This window comes from Ovis canadensis, chromosome 1 (assembly GCF_042477335.2).
Source record: "Ovis canadensis isolate MfBH-ARS-UI-01 breed Bighorn chromosome 1, ARS-UI_OviCan_v2, whole genome shotgun sequence".
Taxonomy (NCBI): domain Eukaryota; kingdom Metazoa; phylum Chordata; class Mammalia; order Artiodactyla; family Bovidae; genus Ovis; species Ovis canadensis.
The window spans coordinates 180,630,460-180,654,927 of NC_091245.1; the positions used below are offsets into that span (position 1 = coordinate 180,630,460).

Here is a 24,468-nt window from a genome sequence, read left to right on the forward strand (position 1 = left end):
TTTTCATCATTGCTCACTTTTCAGAAAGGAAAAATAGTTACAATAACAACAAAAAAATTACCCTGAGTTATAAAAGAAAAACTCGAATGCACTTCGAGAAATTTATTTTTGAAAATAAGAAATCAGTCACCGGTTTAATAGGTAATATGTCACAATTTTTACTTTTAAAATGCTGTTATTGCCAATGTAAAATAAAATTATGTATTTAGAACGGTCAGGTTGCTCACGTCCAAGATGAACTAGTTTCAGCTACTTTAAAACCTGAAAAAGGGGGGCTTTGCCTGTAAACTGGGTTCAGTGGTACTGAAAAAAATGTTGCAAATTTCACCTTGTTCTTTTGAAATCTAACAAAGCTGCGACCTCATTCACAACTATTTCAAACCCCTAATTATAAGAGACTTACTATGAAATTTGAAAGAAAAAAGTGACATGTCATCTCAGTATCAAACACTGATTTTTTTTTAATATTTCTAAAACATAGAAAGTTTTATTACTTAGTTATTTTGTCGTAATAGGAAAAATAAAACTTTCTATGTTTTAGAATTATTCAAACACTGATTTATTTAAGATAAGCAAGAATCCTTCTTTTAAAAGTTCAAAAGATCTCCGATGTTAAAATTTAACGTTCTCAAACCCAGCTGGCTGCGGACCACCTTCCAACCCAAGGTACCTAGAGGAGCTGAGTTCCGACGGGAGTAGACAAGACTACAGACGCACACAGCGTCGCTCCGAGAACAGAATAACCGCGGTAGGGGGCTGCACCTTTTCCCGCGTACCACCCTCACCAGCTGGCTACACCGCTCCCCGCCCGACACCACAGTGACACCCCGGCGCCAGGTCCTCGGTCCCTGCAGAGCCAAGCGTGTGCCTGCCAGCCCCTCGCACGGCCGGCTTACCTTGAGGACCGGGGTCAGGTACTCAGCCACTTCCAGTGCCTTTCCCTTCACCGTGTTGATCACATTCTGCATCCTGGGGCCGGACGGGCGGCCGGCCCCGCGAAGGAGTGGAAAGGGCAGCAGGGGCAGGAACGAGAGTCAGAAAATGTCCCCGCTGCCGCCGACTCGCCTCAGCACCCGGCCGGCGGCACCCGAGGGGACGGGTCGCGACGGGACGGACGGGACGAGGGGGAGGGGCGGCCGGCGCGGCGCGCGAGGGCAGGGCGCGCGCTCCTCTCGCCCCAGGCAGCGCGCCACAGGCCCGGCCCGGCTATCACCTGGCCGCGAGGGAGGGCGACCGGGCCGAGTTGGCGGGGAGAAGCGGGCGCACGCACACCCCTCGCCCTCTGGGTAGATGTCTTCACCAAGCTTCACTCGCGCCCCTTCCGGCTTCCCCTTCTTCCTCTCACTCTCTCGCCGTAGCTCGGCCGCCACCTGGGCCTCACGTGACACAGGACTCTTCCCGACACGTGACGCGAGAAAGGCCGCGCTGGGGCGGGATCGGGTCGCTTCTCCCCTCCCTCCGGAAGCGTAACACTGAGCGCGCCTGCGCAATGGGCGGCAGGTCCGCTCATTCCCCGTCGGGTCGTTATTGTGCTTTTTGTTCCGGAGTAGGAGGGTCTTGTCCAGAGGCCTATTCGCCTTTCTTTTCCTCCCATAGCTCCCTCGCTTATGGACCCTAAAAGCTGCCGCTACTGCTGCTGTTGCCGAGCGAGACAGTTATTGTCTCAGCTCTAGGATGTGCGTTCTTCCACTAGAAGCTCTTCGAAGGGACCGAGGTAACCGCGCCCCCCGCGCCCAGGGCAAAGAAGTGCGCGTGCGTTTGAGCGGAGGGCGCAGACGACCAGATCCCCCTTGCGCATGTGTGACAAGAAGGCGTTCCTAGATGATGGAGAGAAACCTGTCCTCACCGAGGAGGGGAGATGTCTCTTTGGCCTCTGTAGGCTTAGGCCCGCTTGGGCTGTGGGTGTTGGCATTTTCAACCTGTCTCCCATCAGTTTCCCAGGTCCTGTGTGCTGTCTTTATACTAGGTTGATTTGGGCAAGTTAACTATCCGGCCTAGAGTTTAGTAGCCTTAATATATCGAAAGAAGGCCTTTTAGAGTCATTGATATTTAAGTTTTCTTCTACTTTCAACAGTAATTCAGTATAAATTAACAGTAGTGTTTCGGATATTTTCATTTGGTCTTTATGGCAACGAAATCTTATCCACCAAGGGCTTTTTCATCCTATGGAAAGACGCTACTGCGGAGAAAAATACAAATCTGAAATTATTTTCTAGAGCAAAGTTGCTCGTAAGAATGAAATTTAAAGCATTGTTTTTCTGCAGAATTCTGCAGTCCTAAAGTGTCGTTCTAAAGTGTCCAGGTTAGAGGACAGCACTTCTAACCTGGCTCTTGTCTTTACTGTCTAAGGAGTTCCCCTCTCCTATCAGAGATTTGATAAAATTGACTCTTTCATTTCTTTTCCCCTGGTTCTCTTGTACTCCTCAATTTTTGGTTTAGGTGTAGCCATAGCTAGACATTTAAAAAAAATTCCTTTTCTGTTCTTCACAAATAAGTGGTACTTGTATTATGCTTAATCTGCCAGCATGGTTGCTCACGAACTTATTATTCTCTTTAAGGGAATTAAAAAAGAGTGGAATGGAAAGCAGTTGTGGTCATCCCATGTTAAGCACCTCGTCAGCAATGTATACATTCCTGCTGGGGGCCATATTCATTACTTTAAGCTCAAGTCGCATCCTACTGGTAAAATATTCAGCTAATGAAGGTGAGTTAAGATTTGGAATATGTATGGAGCAGTTCCATCTAACCACATTTTCTTGTTTTTATTTTCTTTATATATAAAATGGGAATAATACCCTTAAAAGTTGGCCACCATCTGGTGGCTCAGATGGTAAAGAATCTGCCTGCAAAGTGGGATACCCCAGTTCAGTCCTTAGGTGGCAAAGATACCCTGGAGAGGAGAATGGCAACCCACTCCAGTGTTCTTGCCTGGAGAATTCCATAGACAAAGGAACCCGGTGGGCTACAATCCAGGGCTACAGTCCATGGGGGTCACAAAGAGTCTGACAGGACTGAGCAACTTTCATCTTTAAAAGCCCTCTGCTTCATGTAAATGATAAAACATGTTTAGATATGATTCTTTACTCTTACATTCCTACCAAGAAAAATTTTTGATGCTGAGTAAAATTTGGGTCAGTTAAGTACAGATCAAAACGTTTATAGAACAGATTATAACATCTGACTGTTGCTTCAGTCAGCAGGTGTTTCTGAGCATATAGCAATATATAACTCATTCTGAAACAGACAGGAGATATATTTGATCACCTGGCATTTGTAAGGTACTATTTTAATTATATTATCAGTGGAACAGTACAGGTTATTAGTTTTGGTAAATACATATTCAAGAAATCTTTTATTATTCCTGATGTAAAAATTTATATTTTAACAGCTTAATTCACACTGTGCTAAATGTTAGTATTAAGGTTCGAAATGCATAAGATGTAGACCTTATTCTCAAGAATCCACAGTTTATTAGTAGAGAAAATACATGTAAATGCGTCAAGAAAATACAGTATAATAAGTGCAGTTCTATACCAAAGATGCAGAGGTAGTTTAGAGTAGAAGGTGATATATTCTCTCTGCGAGAGCGTGATGTGGACTGCAGAGAAATCAGGGAACACTTCCCTGGTAAGGTGACAATTGACCTACAAGAAGACAAGATGGGCAAAGGTATTCAAAACAGAAGCAGCAGCCTGTGAAAATGGGCAGATGTATCAAGAAGTGGGATGGATTGTGAGAACATGTCATTCAGAATTACTGAGAAAAAATTTTCAGGACTTGGAGGAGGGGAGGAAGGAGTGCTTGGCTAGAGAGGGCAGTAATGATCACGTAGTTGAGGACTCCACGGGCCATGCTAAGGATCTGACACTTTATTCCCTAGGCTGTAGATTCTGGGGGACAGGGAGTACTTGAAGAACTGTAAACAGCTGGGTAAAATGAGAAAGACTGTTACAATAGCTGGGTGAAGACAAGACTAAAGGAAAAGAGAAGTAGCCAGTTGGGGAGTTATTACAAATTCGAGCCACAGATGATGAAAACTAATGAAAGATTTTAAAGTAGGAATAGAGAAAAGAGAATAGATTCAAGAAATATTCTAAACATAGAAAACATAGGACTTGAAAATTCCCTGGTGGTCTGGTGGTTAGGACTCTACCCTCTCACTGCAGAGGGCCCTAGTTCAATCCCTGGTCGAGGGAACTAAGATCCTACAAGCTGTGTGGTGTGCCCAAAAAAAAGACAGGACTTGGAGAGTGTATTGAATGTGGAGATTGAAGGAGATGAAGTATTGGATAGCTCACTCAGAGGTTTCTGGTTTAGATGCCCAGTAGCCTAGTGATGCTCCCAACTGAGATGGAGACCAAGGAGGAAGAGGAGACTGGACAGAACTCATAGAGATGAAAATTTTAGCTATTGTACCTCACATGAGGCCAGGAGCTGTGTCCTGCAATGTGTAGTACTTCACACATGTCAAGGAACTGCCAGTTTAGTGAATAAATAGAAGATAGTTATTCATGTGGATATATTTAGTGAGCATTAAATGTTCCAGAATACAGATTTGGAAACATTAATATTAAATTGACATTTAAAACTTGATGAGCAGAGGGCTCATTCAGGGTAAGCACACAGAATAAGAAAATAAGAGCCAAGGATAGAAATCTGAGGAATGCCAATGGTTTAACAGGTATGCAAACACTCAGAAGGACCTTAAGAAGGAATTAGAAAGATGAGAGAACTAAATGCACGTGACTTGTAGAAGGGAGTTTGAAGACTGGGAGAGAACTGCAATATCAGGATGAGATAAGGATTAAAACCTGCCCTTTGGAATTACTAATTAGAAGGTGTAATCTCAAGGACTAGATAGTTGGAGTAGTGAGGTGGGATCAGAAACCAGACTGTTTGGAGACAAGATCTGAGTGGAAAGTGGGTGTAATGGAGTTGTTGTTTTTTAGGTTGGTAATTTTGAGCATATATGTAGGAGAGAAGAAGACAGTTAATAGAAAGACAAAGAAGATACACTGAAGCCGGAGGAAATACTTACTGTTACAGAGCTCCTGAAGAGAAGGGAAGGTTTTAATGGGGAGAATGGATGAATAGTGAGGCCATGGCTGTCCTCTCTGGGACTGAAGAGAACCCAGTAAGAATGGATGTGGTGTAGATAAGACTGTGAGTATGGGCAGAAGGTGAGTGGAATGATACCGTGGCATGATTTGGAATCAGCCATGAGAAAAATGCAAGGAAAAAAACGAATAACGAGAATGAGTTAAAGAGCAGGGACAAGAATTTGAAAGTTGTGGTCTGAGGCCCTCCATTTTTGTGTGTGCACGTATGCTCATGTATATCATGCCAGAGAATAAAGCAAGTATTGATGGAGGATAATAGAATGTGATTTCAGTCTAGCTTTGAGCTCAGAAAAGGGAGGAAAAGATGTTCTTAGCTAAGCTTTTAATGATGGACGAAGTTTAAGAGGCAGTTAAGTACCTGTAGTACAGAACACTTAACTGCCAGGTATAGGAAGATGACTAGCATGGTCGCTGTCTTATTAGAAGCTTACATTTTAAGGGTAAGACATACAACATAAAAAATAAACATAATACAATGTTAGAAGCACTGTTAAAAGATTTATAGGTAGTTACCTGAAAACTGTGTTCATCTCTTGGTGGGTGTTGAACCAAAAGATACAACCAGGCCGAAGATCAGGAGAAGAAAGGATTTATTACTTGTAGCAAGTAAGGAGAGCACCTGAGAGCTTTCCCAAAGCAGTGTCTCCCCAAACAGCAAAATTGGGGAAGTTTTAAGTTAAGCTGCATTTTATGAAGGGGCTTGGGTTATTGACAGAATCCAGACTGTAGCTGACTGAAGTTGCGAGGGGCAGAAAAGATCAACATTGCCATCCCGTAGGTTCTGGTCGATCTGGCGGTTGAACACTGCAGTCTCATCTTTACCATTGAAACTGAACTGGGAGTCTTTATAACTGATATGGTCGAATATCTTACGAACTGATATCTTTACTTTTATTGACTATCTTATGAACTGGTATCTTTACTGATATCTTATGAACTGGTATCTTTACAACAGTAAAATTGTAACAGTAAAACTGACTGTTAGCAGTTACTTTTCTTGACTGATAACAGTTTATTCCTACATTCTTTTGTTTCCATAAGATTCTTAATTACTGAGACCTGTTCAGAGATAAGCATTGTGGCCAAGTTTAGGTCACAAGATGACTTAAGCTAAAAATGGCATCTCTTATGTCAAGAGAGCCATGCCTGTTCTCTTTCTCCAGGGACCCCCCACTTCATCTGCTTACAGTAGTGCTACAGGATTGGAGAAGAATAAAGGATTGATTATGCATGGGTTGAGAAGATCAGGGAAAACCACAGAATAGAGGAAAAAAGGATGTTCTGGGGAGAAAGAATGTTCAGTTGGCTTTTTTTCCTTTCTGCTTGGCCAGTTTGGTTTTTTCATATGACAACCAAGGGAAACAAAGCACATATTTTTTTAAAAATGCATTCCTCAAAATAGTACTGGATAAAATCTACTTTGTCCTCGGCAAAATTATAGAACAAGTTGTTTGTAAGCATTTGGAAAAAAGAAGTAACAGCTAAGTCAATATATACTAACCAAATCTCATTTCCTAATTAGATTGACTTGTAAGTTGGGACATCTCTTCCTAATGTGTCAGTGGGCTTGGATGTGTCTGAGAGCGTGTTTGTCCACCCCAGAGCCCTGGGCCAGTTGCCTCTTGCCTCAGGCTGCTTCCTTCTTGTTACCTCAACATCTGTTTGTCCCAAAGTGCCTATAAAATAATGTTTTCTATGTGGACCATGATATGAAACTGATAAGAAACCTCTGAGTTAGGGACTATCACAGAATGTATGTTGGTTTAAGCAAGGCACATAAGACACATAAGAGGAACCATGAGCTGGGTAATAATTCAGCTACATAAGTTGATAGCTGGTTGATGAGTCAGGCCCTGATTGTTAATTAATAGTCCATTTAAACGGTGGTCTCTAACGCCGTACCACAAAGCTTTCTTTGCTGGTAGCCCTAGCCCCCTCAGCACATTTTTTCAACAACTTGAATGAAAACATGAGAGATGTAGCTCTCAGTTTCAAGGATAATAAAATACTGACTGAGGTAGGGCTAACTAACACATTAGGTGCATTGATTCAAACATCGGAAAGAACAAAGCCAACTGGATGAAATTTAATGTAAACCAGTATTAAAATCTATTAAGTTTAGAAACAACTCTAAATTATTAACTGTTAGTATATATAAGCATTATATGTGTTTCCCTGGTGGATCAGTGGTAGAGAATCTGCCTGCCAGTACAGGAGATGCAGGTTCAATCCCTGGAAGATTCCCCTGGAGAAGAAAATGGCAACCCACTCCAGTATTCTTGCCTGGGAAATCCCATGGATAGAGGAACCTGGCAGGCTACAGTCCATGGAGTCACAAAAGGATCAGACACAACTGAGCAACTAAACAACAACAAACATTATGTAGACCAAAATTTATAATTAAAAAACATTTCTGTTTCATTTCAGAGAACAAATATGATTATCTTCCAACTACTGTGAATGTGTGCTCAGAACTGGTAAAGCTGGTTTTCTGTGCACTTGTGTCATTCTGGGTTTTAAAGAAAGGTGAGTCTTGACATGGTACTATATAACTGGTTAAAAATCAGAGGATCAAAAAATTTTAAAACTGAAAGGAACATTTTATGTCAGTTAGCCTAGCCCATTAATTGTATATATGAGGATGCGGAGATACAAATAGAAGTACGATTACCCATGTTTGGCAGGTAAGGAACAGGCTCAAACAGAAAGTGTGAGGTGGTGCTGGGTAGGAGGGGTCAGAGCTCCAGCTGTCCTAGCATCCTGTCCACTCTGTCTCTTGACTTGTTCCTGTGGTGTGTCCCATAGGGAGTAAGTTTGTATTCAAGTTCAGGATCATCTAAATCGCTGCTGTCTAACTTGATATGTAGCGTACTGGGCAGCAGTCTTCATTTCCTTTAGGGCAGGCGGCATACCACTTTGAAGTCAGAGAAACTATATTCTGGGGCAGATTATTTTACTTTTCTGAGTTCCAGTTTCATTAGCTATCAAATAAGGGTACTAATCCTTCCTCACATCTAAAGTAAGTAGCCTTTTGTGGCTATTAATTCTCCAGTTACTGAACCTTACCTCTCTTCTACTTTGGTCTGCCTTCCCACATCAGGTAAACAGAGAACTTTAGACTGCTAAAGGCTTGCCCCAAAAGATGTCTTTTCATTTTCTAAAGTTTCAGTCTGCGACGTTTCTAGTTGGTAAAATACATTTCTTATCTCATAAAATTTATGTGTTATTTACTAGGGCTTAAATTTAAATGGACTTCTGTCTTTTCATTTTATTTTACATTCTCTGTTATAGTACCTTGCTAAGTTTTTGGAAACCTAGAGATAGGATAATAACTCATACTAGGATGAGTAAAAGTTAATTTTATCTACTCCCCTCTATTTAAGTTTTAGTTCGTATCTCCCTTTTGTGATTCCCTCCCCCTCCTCCCCTCACATAGCCCCGCAGGGTAAAAAAAATTCCAGCACGAGTGATTGATTTTTCTTTCCACTTAAAAATTTTAACTTGTTGATCTCTTTTGGCTTTATGCTCAGAGTAGTAAGAGAAACTAAAGGTATCCTGAGTTGCATTCTTCAATGATACATCTATCTCAGGTTAGCAGAAATTAAGAAAATCATAATTCCTAAGGTGTTGCTGATACCAATGATGGGCACAGTGGTGGGGTGAAGAAAGACAGTAATGAAATCCTGTGTTGTCCTTGATTTCTCAAGACTAATAGTCACTTATGAAAGCAATTTGTTAAGCCTCTTTTAAAGAATTGTGTCAGGAGTCAATATAAGTTACTTCCTCTAAAAGTATGTGCATTCTTATCAAGGTCATATATTTATTGCTGTATTTCTTTCTCCAGAAGATCATCACAATAGAAAGTTGAGATGTGGTTCCTGGAAGGAATTCTTTAATTTCATGAAGTGGTCCATTCCTGCCTTTCTTTATTTCCTGGATAATTTGATTGTCTTCTATGTCCTTTCCTATCTTCAGCCTGTAAGTAAATAATGACAAAGAAAACAGCACTGAAAAGACAAGAGAAATGAATCCCAGAACTAACCTTTTTCTCTTTTTCAGTTGTTTTCCTTACCTTTGTTAGTTTCTCATTGCCTCACTGGCCTTCCTAAGGTTTTACCAGAATCATCTGAGCACAGCCAATCCACTTGCCAGACTCTCCCACTGTGAAAGATAACTGTATTACACTGTGCTGACTGATCTGAGGGAGCTGCTTCCTGATCCCTGAATCTAGAGCCATCTCTGTCTGTGTAATCTTAACCTATCTGCCTATTTTCTGAGCCATCCTGTGGTCACACACCTCTAATGCTAATCTCAATACCCAGGACCTCCAAGCTGACTCCAGTGTTCAACTCAGAAAATTATATTCTCAGTGTACCGCTCTTATACTTGTTTTAATGTGGCTGATGTGTGTTCTATTGGTATGATTGTCTTTCTGTGCTAGTCCTGTCATTTAACCAACAAGTTGTTTAAGGGTAGAGATTCTATCCTCCCAATCTAAATGCTGTCCATGACTGATAATACTAGAAATGCTTTTTATCTCTCCTGGCATTCCCTGTGCCAATTTAGAGAGCCACTAGTAATCAGAATTAAACTTTGGTCTTCTGCTTTTGGAGCAGGAAGTGGGAACCCACTCCAGTATTCTTTGCCTGGAGGATTTCATAGATAGAGGAACCTGACGGGCTACAGTCCATGGGGTCTCAAACAGTTAGACATGACTGAGCGATTAACATACACTTCTGCTTTTACTTATTATTCGTTTGGGATCACATGTATTTTTTCCTCTCTATAACTTTATCTTATAAAATGAAGGTTTCTGTTGCTGTACTTAACAAAATGTGTTTTATTTTCAAGAGCAAATTCATTCATTTTGATTATAAGTAGGATTTCTGTTGACACTAATCCTGTGTTTGAAGCCTCTTTGCTGCTGCTGCTGCTAAGTCGCTTCAGTCGTGTCTGACTCTGTGTGACCCCATAGACGGCAGTCCGCCAGGCTCCCCCGTCCCTGGGATTCTCCAGGCAAGAACACTGGAGTGGGGTGCCATTTCCTTCTCCGTTGAAGCCTCTTTAGGTATAGCCAAATCAGTTTGAGAGTGGGGTGAAAAGGGGCGTTCAAGAAGGCACTGAGGTAGAGAACAGGAGTTTGATTCTTTTGCACAGTTTAGAAGATTAGAACCAGGCAAAACCAAACTGCTTGATAAAAATAGAATATGTTACCATACTAGCCAAAAGGCAAGGACCTGGACCAGAGGAGCACCTGAAGTTCCTTCACCTGTGGTCCACTTTCTTAGTAAGGGTTCCTTGCATCTAAACTGTGTCCTTCTAAATTCTTTCACTTTTGTTTTTCAGATCTAAGAATTCCTGTACCCAACGACATAATTTTTCACATTCAACAAGTATATGTTTGTTGTGTTTCGTTGTTATCTAACAGACTAGATCTAAATTTATACCACTTTGCTAAACCCCCAGTACTGAAGCAAGATTGCAGCTTCCTGTTCTTACAACTTATTGCTTTGCTCTTCCTTCCTGATCGTTTACAACCACAGATACTACAAAATAAATCCCTTGGCACTCATAGTCTGTGTATTGCTGTGCCCAAGCCTAGTGGGAAAGAATTAGAGATGCATGGCAGTTTGGGGGCAAAGAGCTCTGATATTTTGTTTATTCTGTACTACTGCCTGGACAGAATGGATACATTGCCCCAGGCCAGCGGGCTGTTTCACTGTGGACCTTTGCACTGCTGTTACTGTGACTTATCAGAGCCACCACTTTCCAACTTACCAGCCACATACTTTTCTCATCTCCTCTTAACCAGGGGTTCGCAAGCATTCATCTACAGAGAAAACCTTAAAATAATGGTTCCCATAAAAATGGAGTGGAAAAAGAGCAATGTTGTATTCTTGGAGTTTTTGCTAGTTTTTATTGGATTTACTCATTTCTCTCATTCAGCTGTATGTTAGTCATGTTTACTGGTTGTATAGATTGTGGAAATTCTTTAGGGTTTAATCAATGTAAAGTGACAGGAGGAAGGCAGTAGGACTTGTTTTTAAAAATAATTAACATTGTCAGATCCAGTTATGAGGATAGTGATAAATTTCATACTTTCTGGGCCAAAATGTACATATATTCAGATTAATATTCTCATGTGCAATTTGACTAAATTCAGAGAAACAAACCTTTATAAAAATCTGGCTAGCACTTTTCTAATTTCTTCCCATTGTTCAGAACAATGGGAATAAATCCAAAGGACTGTCAAGTATGAGTTTGGTAATGAATCACTGATATTGAATCACTGTATTTCAACCAAGTAAATTGATTTCATTCTAGAACATTAAAAATGCTTAAAAACCTATACCTCTATCTTCCTAATGTATAAATGAGCCTAACAGTACTTGCCTTTTCTTTCTACCCACAGAATCAGCATTAAAAGACTATGTAAATCTCTTTGAGAGCTTGAAAAAATATGCTTTATAGTCATGATAACCATTATTTCTGGACTTAAACCTTTAGAGTTTATAAGTATTTCCAGATCTGCTCATACAGATTGTTACTCAGGCATTTGCTGAACTTCACATTTCAACAGCCTGTACGATGATTTGATCATATCTGCATAAATTCAACCAGCAATAAAAATAGAATTTAATCCTCTAGTGAAGTAGTTGCCCTAATAACCCCCCTGGGTTTTGACCAAAAAGCTCTTTTTGTCAGGTGAACTTGCACCCAGCTGGGAGATTTCTGAGGTCAGTGCTTTGTTTGGATTGTAACTCTATCTTCTCTTTCTTTCTAGGCCATGGCTGTTATCTTCTCAAATTTTAGCATTATAACAACAGCTCTCCTATTCAGGATAGTGCTGAAGTAAGTAACATGTTGTGAAAGCATATATCATAAAGTAGCACCGCCTTGTTTCAGATGATATACCCTCTGAATCCCAAGGCTGGGATTTTATTGCTAATTGGCATTGTGTATTGGGCAGGTTGTCTAACCCATCTGGAAAGCAGCTACAGTGGTAGCCTGCGATTCAGTGTTTGAAATGTTTTTCCTTAGCATCTTAAAAAAAGAGACGAATGACTAGATTTTAATTATTTTAATTTTTAGTGCCAAATTTTCAACAAAGAATTCACTAGCTTTTTTCTTTTTTTAAACAGAATCTATGTACGTTAATAGGGAACCAAGAAGTTCCTAAAATTAATATATTTGTTATTTGGAGTTTGGAGATGATAAAAAGTGACAAATTGTTTTTATTAAAGTCCTTGAGATAAGTATATTATTTAAGCTTTAACTGGCAGAGGATTTGCATCAAGTTTAAATTGGCTGTGCTGCAAAGCAAAGGGCAGAATGTCCTAAGGTGATAAAGGATCTGGGTACTTAACTCCGGTTTAATTTGTTATTTAATGATGGTGGTGATGATGGAAAATAAAGTAACTTTTTGTTATATTTGTTGTGATGGTTTTAATTTTACATTCACTTTCTGTTTTTAATTTCTTTCTTAGTGTACTGTGACAGAGTGTTTTCATAATTGATGTGCACAGAAGGGTGAAAGGCTTGGTACATAGGCACTCAGCAGTCATTTGTGGAATTCCTTGATGCATTCGGTTTAGAAATTATATGATATTCTTGAAAGATTTTCTTTTACCTTGAGGAAGCATTCAGTTTAATGCTTGATGTAAGATATGGGAGAAAAAATGAACATAGCATGTCAACCAGTTTAAATGTAGAGTAACTGAAATGTGCTTTTTGATCACTCTCTTCATTTATGAATTGTGAGAATAATTCAGTCCAACTAGTAAGTAAAGAATGCTAATCCAAAAACATTTTATAGTCTTTAAAGTCAGCATGAATGTCACTTAGTAGGATAAAAGTTGGCTTCTGAGGAGACATATGTAAGCAATTATATTTTTATATTGAGTACTGTGATAATATCGAGATTCATTTCCATAAAGGAAAAAATACTGGCTCTGACACACAAAAAGGCTCACTATTAGGGGAGCAGTGGTTTCAAAAACATGCACTTTTTGTTTTGTTTTGTTTTACTTTTAAGTTTAAAAAATGTTTTTTCCTATGATATGACAGTTTATGAGTATGCATGGTGTTACTATGTAATGCTTAAGTATTATACCAAAATTATATTAATTTAAAACTGATTTTATCAAAAAGAAGGGTAAAAGTATGTTATTGCCTGGCTTGAGATTGGCCAGTAGCTCTAGCTGTGCCCCAAGTTGGTTGGTTGCTTTTTTTTAGTGACTCCAGAACATGAACAGGGCCATAGGCTGAGATGAGGGCCACTTGGAAAAGCCCTGCCCAGGGTGCCCTGACTGCCATGTGGGCAGCCATGCGGGGAGGCTTTCCATCAGGCAGTGACCAGAAAACCCTAAGGCCTCCACAGGGCCTCTCCACCCGATTTTAACTTAATCCCATAAGGACCACTAATGGTAGGTGCAGTTAGACTGGGTCTGCCTGGAGCCTGGAGCCACTAAGCATTTTGCAGCCTTTGGGCAGCTCCCCTTGGCTGCAGAGGAGGGAGTCTAGGTGAATAGGCTGGGGGCGGTGGGGCAAACGACATTATGAACTATAGTTCAAACTTTTTTTTTTTTCATGTATTTTACCTTTTAATATTCAAAGCAGTAATGATTCTTAGGCATTTGTTTACTTTGTTGTTAGTATCTTTTTTTTTTTTAAGCTTTATATTTTGTATTGGGGTATAGCTGATTAACAGTGTTATGATAGTTTCGGGTGAACAGCGAAGGGACTCAGCCATGCATAGTATGTGTATCCATTCTTCCCCAAACATCTCTCCCATCCAGGCTATACAGTAGGTCCTTGTTGGTTATCCATTTTAAATATGGCAGTGTGTACATGTCCATCCCAAACTCCCTAGGATCCGTTCACTCCATTCTTTCCCTCTGCAACTGTAAGTTCATTCTCTAAGTTTGTGAATATCTCTTTGTTTTGAATACTTAGAAGTTACTTGGTAAAGAAACAATAAATCACTCCATTTTTATTATTTCCAGGAGCTTTAATTTAGTTCCCAGAGTAAGTCTTAGTTTGAGTAATTAACAAATCAGCCCTGAACTTACTTAAAATAATAGAGCTAAAATATAATAAATCTAATAATATATTTTACGGAAATACCTTTTAAGTATTACCTGTTAATTTTAAAGTCAACTTTGTTCTGTTTTGATCTTTTTATTGGTGGTAATGTATGTTGCTTGTTTTCCCCTATGTAACTTAATTTTTGTGACTTTTTGATGGTCTTTCGCAATAAAATTTTGACCTAAAAATAGTTTGAGTTTTATCACAAGTTCTTAATTTGTTTGCCATAAATAACTCATTTAGAATATTGAAGATCTTGTCTTATAGTTGACTCTGGCAAAGCCATCAAATACCTTTCCCATACAGGTAAAGAGTATAAGGCTATACAGGTAGAAAAAAAAAAAAAACAAGTCCGATGACTAATGCAGGAATATACTTGTAAGAATTTGAAAGTGAGAAAAAGAAAACTACCACTATCCAAATGTCTTATTCTAAACCCCATGTGAATGCATAGATTCCCTCTTTGAAGTATAATTAATGATTCAAAGTGGAAATATAATGAGCATGCCTCAAAGCCCCATTGGTTTGCTCTTAAGGCTTGGTAGAGTTGTATAATCTTGTTTGCTAGGCTTTAGGGAATAATATTTCAACCTGAACATTGAGATTTGGGAACAGAACCAGGAACAGCACTTACTTTTACCTAAAAAATGTATATGAATTTCTCTGATTTCTTCAAAGGGCAGGGGAAGAAATTATTTAAAAACACATTTTGAAACTTTGATGGGTATCTTGGAAGTTGTGGTAAACTTTACTTTCAGAAGTAGCAGGAAAAACAGAAGTGCCACTCAGTAATATAAGCATTTCCCCAAAACCATTCACTCACATGATAACTATTTTTTATAATTTCTCATGATAAGTATGTCACTGGTCATCCTCTGTGCTAATTAGAAAGGTATGATGTGTGGTTTCTTGAAAAAAAGTATTTTTCCACTTAAATGTTTTCTTGCTCTGCCTTGGTTTACCACCAAATATGGTATATATATGTATTGTGTATATGTGTGTGTGCATATATATACACACTTTAGAAAATATAACTTAAGATATGTGAGTTTCCATTCATCATTCCTTTGATGAAGAGCTAAGGCCTTTCCTTTGTGTATATCTGGGATTTGCTGATAGGAGTTCTTTGGCTTTCTTGCTTGAACCTACCTTCATTACACATCATCCATGGTTTCCAGTTCCAGTTTCTTTAAAGTCGAACAAGCCTTAAAAATATTTTTATAGTAGATTCTTTATTATTCATTCCTCAATCTTACAACTCACCTGCACCTAATTCAAAGGCAGTTTTTTTTTTAATCTTGTGATTTGCCTTTAATCTTCCTAAAGCTTTCAACTTAGTTTTCATAAAAGTAGCAATCCTTTTCTTTCACACATAATATATGGTTTCTATAATCATTAAAATATATGATTAGAATAATGAGCTCACCTGGCAAAAACAAGTTTTGAAATGGATACTTTTTGAGCAAAAAGTTCACTTGGGAGGAAAGGCCCTCGGGTTCAGCAGGCAGCCTTCCAGTCAGCAGCCTTCAGCTCCACACACCAATCTGAATGTTTCACAGAGCAGTGGAGAGGTCAGTTGAGTGTCTGCTGTTGTTCTGTTTCAAACTTGTGTCCGACTCTGCAACCGCATGGACTGCATCTCGCCAGTCTTCCCTGTCCTTCACTATCTCCCTGAGTTTGCTCAAACTCATGTCCATTGACTTGGTGATGCCATCCAACCGTCTTATCCTCTGTTGCCCTTTTCTCCTCTTGCCCTCAATCTTTCCCAGCATCAGGGTCTTTTCCAGTGAGTCGGCGTTTTGCTCAAGTGAGGTGACCAAAAGTATTAGAGCTTCAGCTTCTGCATGAGTCCATTCCCTAAACTGAGGAGGACTCTTCTGGGCATAATCAGTCATCATTTCTAAGAGCACAGATTGTTAGCTCACTTTACAGAATAACTTACTGTTATATTTTCTTTGCTGAAAATCTATTTTCAGCCTAGTCCTTAGTAATTTTTAACCTTCCCCAGAACATTTTTAATGAGTAATTACTTGTATTAGGTACCATTTAGCTTGTATAAGGCTTTACTTTCTTTGGTTCTTTTTCCTCATTGTCAATATTAGTGAAAATTCTGTAGCTTCTAAAGGACCTGTAGAGTATTATCATTGTCTCTTTTTATCTTGATGCATAGTAATTGCTTATATGATGATTCTTATAAATTAAGTGCTTATCTGTGTCTTTTCAGTTTCCATCACATTAGCTTTCTACCAGTGAAGGTGTGCCACTTGCACCTTCAGAAATGTGACTAGTTAACCGTTTTTGACCTCATGAAGTAAGACTATGCTAGTCCAATCACTAAGTGCTAGATCTGGTTATTTGAAAGTGTCTGCACAAGAATATATGATAATATGATCAGATAGTGCTGCCTTTAAGACTGTGTAGTTAGTTAGCAGTTTCACAGCATGAAACTCCATGGAAGCATTGGTGAGATCAAACATGTATTCTCATATAGGCATACTGGGTACTCAGAATTGTATTGATATCCGGGAGGAGGACTTAACAAAACCATGACTCGGACTGCTTCCTTGCTCTCATGAATATATGACCTTAGTGAAGTCAGTTAACCTCTGAGAACACCATTTCCTGCCCTAGAACAAACCGCCTGACCCATGGTAGATGCTCAACAAATGCTCCAGAATTCTTCTAGTTCTCACCTGTTGCTTTACACGTCTGCCTTTGTTTATGTTGCTCTATATTCTTGGTATCCCTCTTCTTCATCTGACTGACTGATCTTCAAACTTGAAGATGTTGTCACCTCCAGAAGCCTCCTTGGCTGTTCCCACCTGACTGCCATCCTCTTCTTTCCTTAGTCAATGTACATTCTTTTAGCCTTTACATAGACTCTTGCCTCTGCCCGGATATATCATCAAGTCTCTTTTCACATGACAAACTTCCATTTATTTTTCATCTTTCAGCTTAAGTGTCATCTCTTCAAAGCAATACCTGATTCTATTTACAGACTCAAGTGTTCCTTCCTAGTTGTACCCTAGTTGTTCTGTGTATCACATGTCAAACATTACATTGTCATCATTTAGGTATGACTCCCTATTAAAGTATAAACTGTTAGAGAATGGAGACCAAGTCTTTTTTCTCTTTGCAGAATGCCTGGCACATAGTTGCTACTCATTAAATGTCTGTTAAACTGAATTCAGAAGATGGAATAATAATCATTACATCCTCTTTTTCTCAAAATGTGTTGTTGGACAAAGTAAATGAATACTTTGTCAACTGAAACACTAAAATATATATATATATATATGTATGTTTTAACTTGTCTTATCCAACAGTAGTTTGGGGTATAATACCTTATGATGAGGCTGTGGATCAGGGAGCTAGCTTCCTCAAATCATTTCTGGATCATGGATACTTTCGAAAATTTGACAGAGCTTTTAAGGGTCTCCTGGAGAGGGTGGGGAAGGCCAGAAATTCACCTATGTATTATGGAACCTTTGGCACACACTGTAAGAATTCACAGAAAAGTTCATCACATTTTCTTCCAATTCATGGAAACTAGACTAAGAATTCCTGCTTTAATGTACTTTATTCCCAGGTAAAAAGTGATTGTACCAAACAACTAAGATCAGCTCTCAAGGTAGAAAGGAGACTTGGTTAAACATAAAAGTTAGAAGGAAATTTACAATGTGAAGATCCCCTGAAGGAGGAAATGGCAGTTCACTCCAGTAATCTTCCCTGGATGATTCCATGGACAGAGGAGCCTAGGGGAGGTTGCAAAGGAGTCAGATATGACTGAGCGACTAAGCAACACCTAGGAGAAATGACTGGATGGCCTTAAGGGACAATTACTCTAAAAAGTGAATAAAAATAAGTTCAGGAAGCAGACTCACCCAACAGGTTTCCTTTGAACTTGAATTGTATAGAATGCTAGCAAAAATGGTGTGGTTCAGGCAACCAAATACTCAAGTAATTGAGTTTTCAATAGAAACAGTTGATGTGGGAGGGGAGAAAATGAGTAATTAAAAATCTCCTTTTTCATCTTTGAACAGGAGACATCTAAATGGGATACAGTGGGCTTCCCTCCTGATTCTGTTTTTGTCTATTGTGGCCCTCACTTCTGGGACTGAGACCTCACAGCATAGCCTGGCAGGACATGGATTTCATCATGACGCCCTCTTCAGCCCATCCAATTCCTGTCTTCTCTTCAGAAGTGAGTGTCCCAGCAAAGACAATTGCACAGCAAAGGAGTGGACATTTTCTGAAGCTCGGTGGAACACGACGGCCAGAGTTTTCAGTCACATCCGTCTTGGCTTGGGCCATGTTCTTATTATAGTCCAGTGTTTTATTTCTTCGATGGCCAATATCTATAATGAAAAGATACTGAAGGAAGGGAACCAAATCACCGAAAGCATTTTCATACAGAACAGCAAACTCTATTTCTTTGGTGTTCTTTTTAATGGACTGACCCTGGGCCTTCAGAGCGGTAACCGTGATCAGATTAAGAATTGTGGGATTTTTTATGGCCACAATGCATTCTCAGTAGCCCTTATTTTTGTAACTGCATTCCAGGGCCTCTCAGTGGCCTTTATTCTGAAGTTCCTGGATAACATGTTCCATGTCTTGATGGCACAGGTCACCACTGTTGTCATCACAGCGGTGTCTGTCTTGGTCTTTAACTTCAGGCCCTCCCTGGAGTTTTTCTTAGAAGCCCCATCAGTTCTTCTTGCAATACTTATTTACAATGCCAGCAATCCTCAAGGTGTGGAATACGTACCTAGGAAAGAGAGGATTCGAGATCTAAGTGGCACTCTTTGGGAGCGCTCCAGTGGGGTAAGTTTGTGAAGATGCTGCTGCTTCCCAAATTCAAAGCATGGTTATGCAAGAAAAGAAATAGATCAGGGCTGTTTTATCACAGGACATATCTGATCTCTGTGAGTTTAAAAAATCATTCAACATTTGTTGGACTCCTTGTGTGTAAGGGCTCATGATAGTACTGTCAGGGGTTGAAAAAAATTATAAATCGGAGTGTCAAGGGCCTTACACATTAGCTGTATCATAGAATATTATAGAGTCATAGAGCCAGAGATGCTTCATAGGTTATCTTGTCTAGTCTCCATAGTTTTACAATGAAGAACCAGACTCTAAGAGGCTCACTGGGTGACAGATGGTAAACTTGTAACAACCCCATGAGGTCTGACTCCTTATCCAGTCATTACTCTTCTCACTTCACCATAGTTGAGGAAAAAAGCTTCTTTGATAAGAAAAGTTGATCTTCAACATTAGTAAGTCTTGTTAAATGTATCACCAAATTGAAAGCCTGGCTGCTTCCATTTCTTGATAGTTACTCATAAACCAGAGTGTTCCTGAAGGACTTGCCTTGTTTATCTCACTAAGAAGGTGGTCCCCAAAAGGATCTCTGCAGGTTGACCAAAACTGTTTTCTAGAAAAGTACATATGCAGTTATTCTGAATATTCTTCTAAGTGCTTATAATTGTTTTAGGAAGGTCTGCCAGTCATACTATTAGCAAATGAATAGTGATCTTTTGAAGGTTCAAGTTAGGAGTTAGATACATGTTTAAATAAAACATGAGATAGAGTCCTCTATCTAGGTTTAAATTTACAGTTCTCATGAACCCATGAGATAGTTCGCATAATAAACATACTTTGTGTGATAGTTCATACAATGAACATTTTACTCTGAGACAAAGTTAGCTTATTGCTTATTAGAGTTCCTGGCAAAACTTCCCTCATTAATGCCTCTGAAGTGATGATATGACAGATTCTTAAGATGGAAAAACAAGAAGCCTGCTTTGATCTTAGTCAGAGTATAGATTTATAAATTCTGTGTTCTTTTCCAAAGGTCTAATAACACCATTTGCCCTACTTTTTTAGGTAAAAGAAAATGAATTTAGGTAACAACACCTAGTTTATACCTATTTCTGCAACCTTTAGTCATTTCCCTTCAGGACCAGCAGAGGGCACGCTTTACTTTGCTCTTGTTAACTTTGAAATTCAAATACATTGAAGTGCATTCTAATTTTTATGATCTCATTATATATCTAAAATTAACTTTCCAAGAATAAGTATTTCATTTCATTTAGCCAGATTATAGTTTAATTAAATAAGATCCATGATTTGTTAGTAAAGGTTCTTGTTAGTAGTCATTGAAAATGGAGCATTTCTAGTTTTGTCCTAATTAATTACTTATTTCATATTTCCTTTTAGGATGGAGAAGAACTGGAAAGACTTACCAAACCCAAGAGTGATGTTGAATCAGATGAAGATACTTTCTAAGTGGTACCCAAATAGTTGGCAGCTCTCACAAACACTTTCACTCTGTGTGATAATTATCTTTTCACTTTGATAAACCAAGAACATTTCTAAAGCATAAAACTCTTTGCATATATCTAACCATTCCCAAAATAATTCCAACCAAAGCTTAGAGGACCTAAAGACTAAAAAGTTCTAAGGAACTTACAGAAGAGTAATAGTATGGAGACTGCATTAATGACGTGGTACTTAGTACATTGTGGGCTTACCAGGTGACACAGTGATAAAGAATCCATTACAGGAGATGTGGGTTCGATCCCAGGGTTGAGAAGATCCCCAGGAGTAGGAAATGGCAACCTGCTCCAGTACTCTTGCCTGGACAATTCTTTGGACAGAGGAGCCAGGTAGGCTGTAGTTCATGGGGTCTCAAAGAGTAAGTCAAGATATATTTGCAGATTATTTTCCTCTTCCTCCATTCCAAAAAAACCTTGTGATAATCATGTTAGCTTTACCCTATAAGCATACAAATACAGGTCAGTTTGCCAGATTTTCATAATTGTGTGGTTCTGCTCTGCATGCCATAGTCTTCCCTTTTTTATCATCATAAATGTCACTTAGGTAGTCCTTTGAATTTTGAGGTCATGGAGATAGTCATTTTGTAATTAAAAAGCAGTGTGACTCTTTGTAAAAATTTGATTGAAGGCCACAACATAGGTTTGAGAATAATGTAGTCTGTGCTAAATATTTTGCCAAAGAAACAAAATTTTGAACAAAAATCTCAGAATTTTAATTTTTAGGAATTTTCAGGGAATTTTAGTTTTAGTGATTTATCCTTTGATGTTTTTCTATACACAAAAAGCTTCAGTTTAGGTGAAAGTTGGTTTCCAGTCCTCAGTTATCTCTTGTATTTTATATCAGTTACAGCTGTGATGGGTTTTTTCTCCACAGTTTGAGCATGTCACTTTTGGATTATTCTATTTCAGAGAACTAATAAGCCACTTTTATTAGTTATTAAATAGAAGTTATGATTATTATATATATTTATAGCATATTCTGTTCCTAAAGGTTAAGCCACTGGCTTCAGATCCTGCCAGATTGTTGGTAAGACTAGGTGCCGAACACTTCCTTTTAAAAGGGTCACTCTGCAAACAAATGACTTTTACTGAACTATGAATAGTGTTACTCTAAAAAGAGGAAGGCTAGTCATAAATAAAGCACTTTATGGTAACTTATTTCACACTTAAACTGCATGGTATTTTTAGAGGTGTTTTTGCATGCATCCAATTGAGTCTATGAGTTAGAAAAGTCAGGTGATAGGTAATTTAAAAATGAGGAAACAAATGATTTGCCCAAGACTGTATAGCTGGATGGCGATAGGACAAGAGCTGACTTCAGCTAATAGGCCTGTGTGTTTACAGAGTACTGTAAATATGAGCTTTAAGGTGTCATTTTCATACAGTTTGTATGTCTTTTTTCCCCCTAATTTTCATGTAGATAAATATAATGCTATTAATCCATCTGTGATAGCCAGAATAATATGAATGGCAAGAATTGGTGGAAATTTATAAATAAAATAATTATTAAACCCTTACCTTGTGTTGCCACTTTATCATATGAGGTGGAATACAGAGTATTTTTAATTTCAAAAGTTTTAAAACTTTCAGGAGATCTTGACTTCTGAGAATAACAAAATTCTTACCTTAGTAATAGCTTTTCTATCAGAGTACTGTGAGCAGGAAGGTTACCTTATTATGGCAGTTCATTTTAAAGGCAAAGAAAATCAGCTCTAGGAAGACCTCACTTTGAAGAAATATAGCATACAAAACATACTTATGAGACAGATAAAATTGCAACAATATTATTTGTGAAGGTATTGCTTACAGAATATATTAAATAGCAGATTCCACTATTTCATAGAGATTGGTTTCCTCATTCACAGTTACTTTTTTTCACCGTCTTCAGGAAAGCATTGCTTGCCTAAAGTAAGGTTTACTTGTGCTAACTTACAAATTAGAAGGAAGGAGCGGGAACTGAATAAAATGTGAAGTTCTGATATGGATGCACTGGAGTATAGTTGACCCCTCAACATGGTTAACCTGCGTGGGTCAACTTACATGCAGATTTTTTTCCCCAATAAATACGGTACTATATGATCACTGGTTGGTTGAATCCTCAGATACATAACTGAAGAAATGAAGGGCAGTCTGTGGGACTTGAGCATCCTCAGCTTTTGGTATCCTCAGTAGGTCCTGGAACAAATCTCCTGCAGATCCCAAGGGACACCTGTACTTTGTGGGTGCTACTGTTTGAATAATAAGAGAATAATTCTCTTCATACCTTCGTAAAGTAAAAAGTCTAGAAACCACATCTTATCATCTTGGATGTTCCTGTATCAAGTGCATAATCTGAGAAGAACAAAGGTCATGTGGAAAAAAGTAGACTTCTGTTCTAAAGAACAAGTTATGAGGTAATGCTTATTCTCTCCTTCTAAGAAGGCTCTTCTAACAAATGGTACTTTCCAACAATGGAGAGGGCCCTCCTGAAGAGTAATAAAGAGGAGTAGTAAACTCTCCATCACTGAAGTGTTAAGGAGAGAGTCAATCAACTGGATGATTCAGAAGCGATTCTGTCATTGGTATAGAAGTTGGACTAAGTGATTTCCAAGGTCCCTTAGGAGATCAGCCCTGGGATTTCTTTGGAAGGAATGATGCTAAAGCTGAAACTCCAGTACTTTGGCCACCTCATGTGAAGAGTTGACTCATTGGAAAAGACTTTGATGCTGGGAGGGATTGGGGGCAGGAGAAGAAGGGGACGACTGAGGATGAGATGGCTGGATGGCATCACGGACTCGATGGATGCAAGTCTGAGTGAACTCTGGAAGTTGGTGATGGACAGGGAGGCCTGGCGTGCTGCGATTCATGGGGTCGCAAAGAGTCGGATACGACTGAGCTACTGAACTGAACTGAACTTCCTATTTTTAGATACTCTTCTAAGCAGTTATGACCTATAACTAATGCACTGAATCTGCTCTCTCCATAGTTTTTGAATAGCCTTCGGTTGGACCACAAGTTTGTCCTGCAGTGACCTGATTGCAGCTTTGTCACTGGTCCTAGGATCAAACTTCTATCCAGGAATGCACCTAATCCCGAAGGGAAGCAGGGTGTGGCCATTGGTTGTAGAGGGAAAGATGGCTTAGACCCAGGATCCCAAATCCTTAGCCTGCTGTGTCCTGCTGCAGAGGTTTTCAAGGTCCATATGCAGAGGAGGCGCTAAGGAAAGAGTTTTGTTTATAACTAAGGCTTTTTGTGTCTGAATCCTCATGGGGAAGCAACAGCTTGGAGCTGAGTTGGGCCATGTGTGGCTGCAGGGAATCCTGCTCTTGTACAGGCCCAGCCCTGACCCCAAACATACCAGGTCCTCCTTTTACTTAAGTCCTGATTTTTCTTACAAACTCTTACCATTCTAGTATGGAGCAGAGACAGAAAAAGCCAAACCCAAAAGGCTCTCTAAAGCCTAGAGCAAACTTTCTGTAATTGAGTAATATATTTGTTGCTGTTGTTTAGTCACTAAGCCATGTCTGACTCTGCAACCCGTGGACTGTAGCCCGCCAGGCTCCTCTTGTCCATGGAATTTTCCAGGCAAGAATACTGGAGTGGGTTGCCATTTCCTTCTCCAGTAGCTCTATCTGTCCCAGAGATGAAACCTGGGTCTCCTGCATTGGCAGGTGGATTCTTTACCACTGAGTCACCAGGGAAGCCCCTGATAATAAATATCCTCCTTTAAAGGAAAAAAAAAAAAATCCCAGATCTCAAGAGTTAGCCATTTTCTACTTTACTATAAATGCCTACAAACATAAAGTATAAGTGTCTTGCCTATAGCTTTTGTATGAAAACAGAACACTTACAATTAAAGAATAAAGCTATAAATTAACCAGTAAATTTTCAATTCAAATAGTTTAGTGAGAAGGTGCTATTTTGCTCAGATGGACTCAACGATA

General features: G+C 39.2%; 2 protein-coding genes across 6 annotated transcripts in view; one reads left to right on the forward strand and one right to left on the reverse strand.

Moving 5' to 3' along the window:
- Positions 1-1,708, reverse strand: part of ATG3 (autophagy related 3) — a 34,728-nt gene extending 33,020 nt beyond the window's left edge. The window contains exon 1 of the mRNA XM_069553228.1: positions 897-1,708. Within this exon, the coding sequence (XP_069409329.1) occupies positions 897-968 (72 nt within the window). The 5' untranslated portion in view covers positions 969-1,708. The remainder of the gene's footprint in view (positions 1-896) is intronic.
- SLC35A5 (solute carrier family 35 member A5) lies at positions 1,390-22,062 on the forward strand. Of its 5 annotated transcripts, none has more exons than XM_069553184.1 (8): positions 1,475-1,714; positions 2,559-2,704; positions 4,950-5,180; positions 7,548-7,646; positions 8,965-9,098; positions 11,905-11,972; positions 18,251-19,031; positions 20,427-22,062. In XM_069553184.1, exons 5-8 carry the CDS (start codon positions 9,021-9,023, stop codon positions 20,493-20,495), a joined length of 996 nt encoding a protein of 331 aa, XP_069409285.1. In that variant the 5' UTR covers positions 1,475-1,714; positions 2,559-2,704; positions 4,950-5,180; positions 7,548-7,646; positions 8,965-9,020; the 3' UTR covers positions 20,496-22,062. The 5 variants fall into 5 exon arrangements, with proteins under 5 accessions (XP_069409267.1, XP_069409303.1, XP_069409275.1 ...); XM_069553192.1 differs by having other exon boundaries at positions 1,492-1,714; positions 8,968-9,098; XM_069553166.1 differs by lacking the exon at positions 4,950-5,180 and having other exon boundaries at positions 1,390-1,714.
- Positions 22,063-24,468: the final 2,406 nt, after the last annotated feature.

Bases quoted from the DNA above. Each gene is read 5' to 3' on its own strand.
- SLC35A5 (XM_069553166.1), top strand. From the start codon at position 2,578: ATGGAAAGCAGTTGTGGTCATCCCATGTTAAGCACCTCGTCAGCAATG. The intron at 7,647-8,964 runs GTGAGTCTTGAC...TTCTTTCTCCAG, and splicing joins ATTCTGGGTTTTAAAGAAAG to AAGATCATCACAATAGAAAG. The intron at 19,032-20,426 runs GTAAGTTTGTGA...ATTTCCTTTTAG, and splicing joins TTTGGGAGCGCTCCAGTGGG to GATGGAGAAGAACTGGAAAG.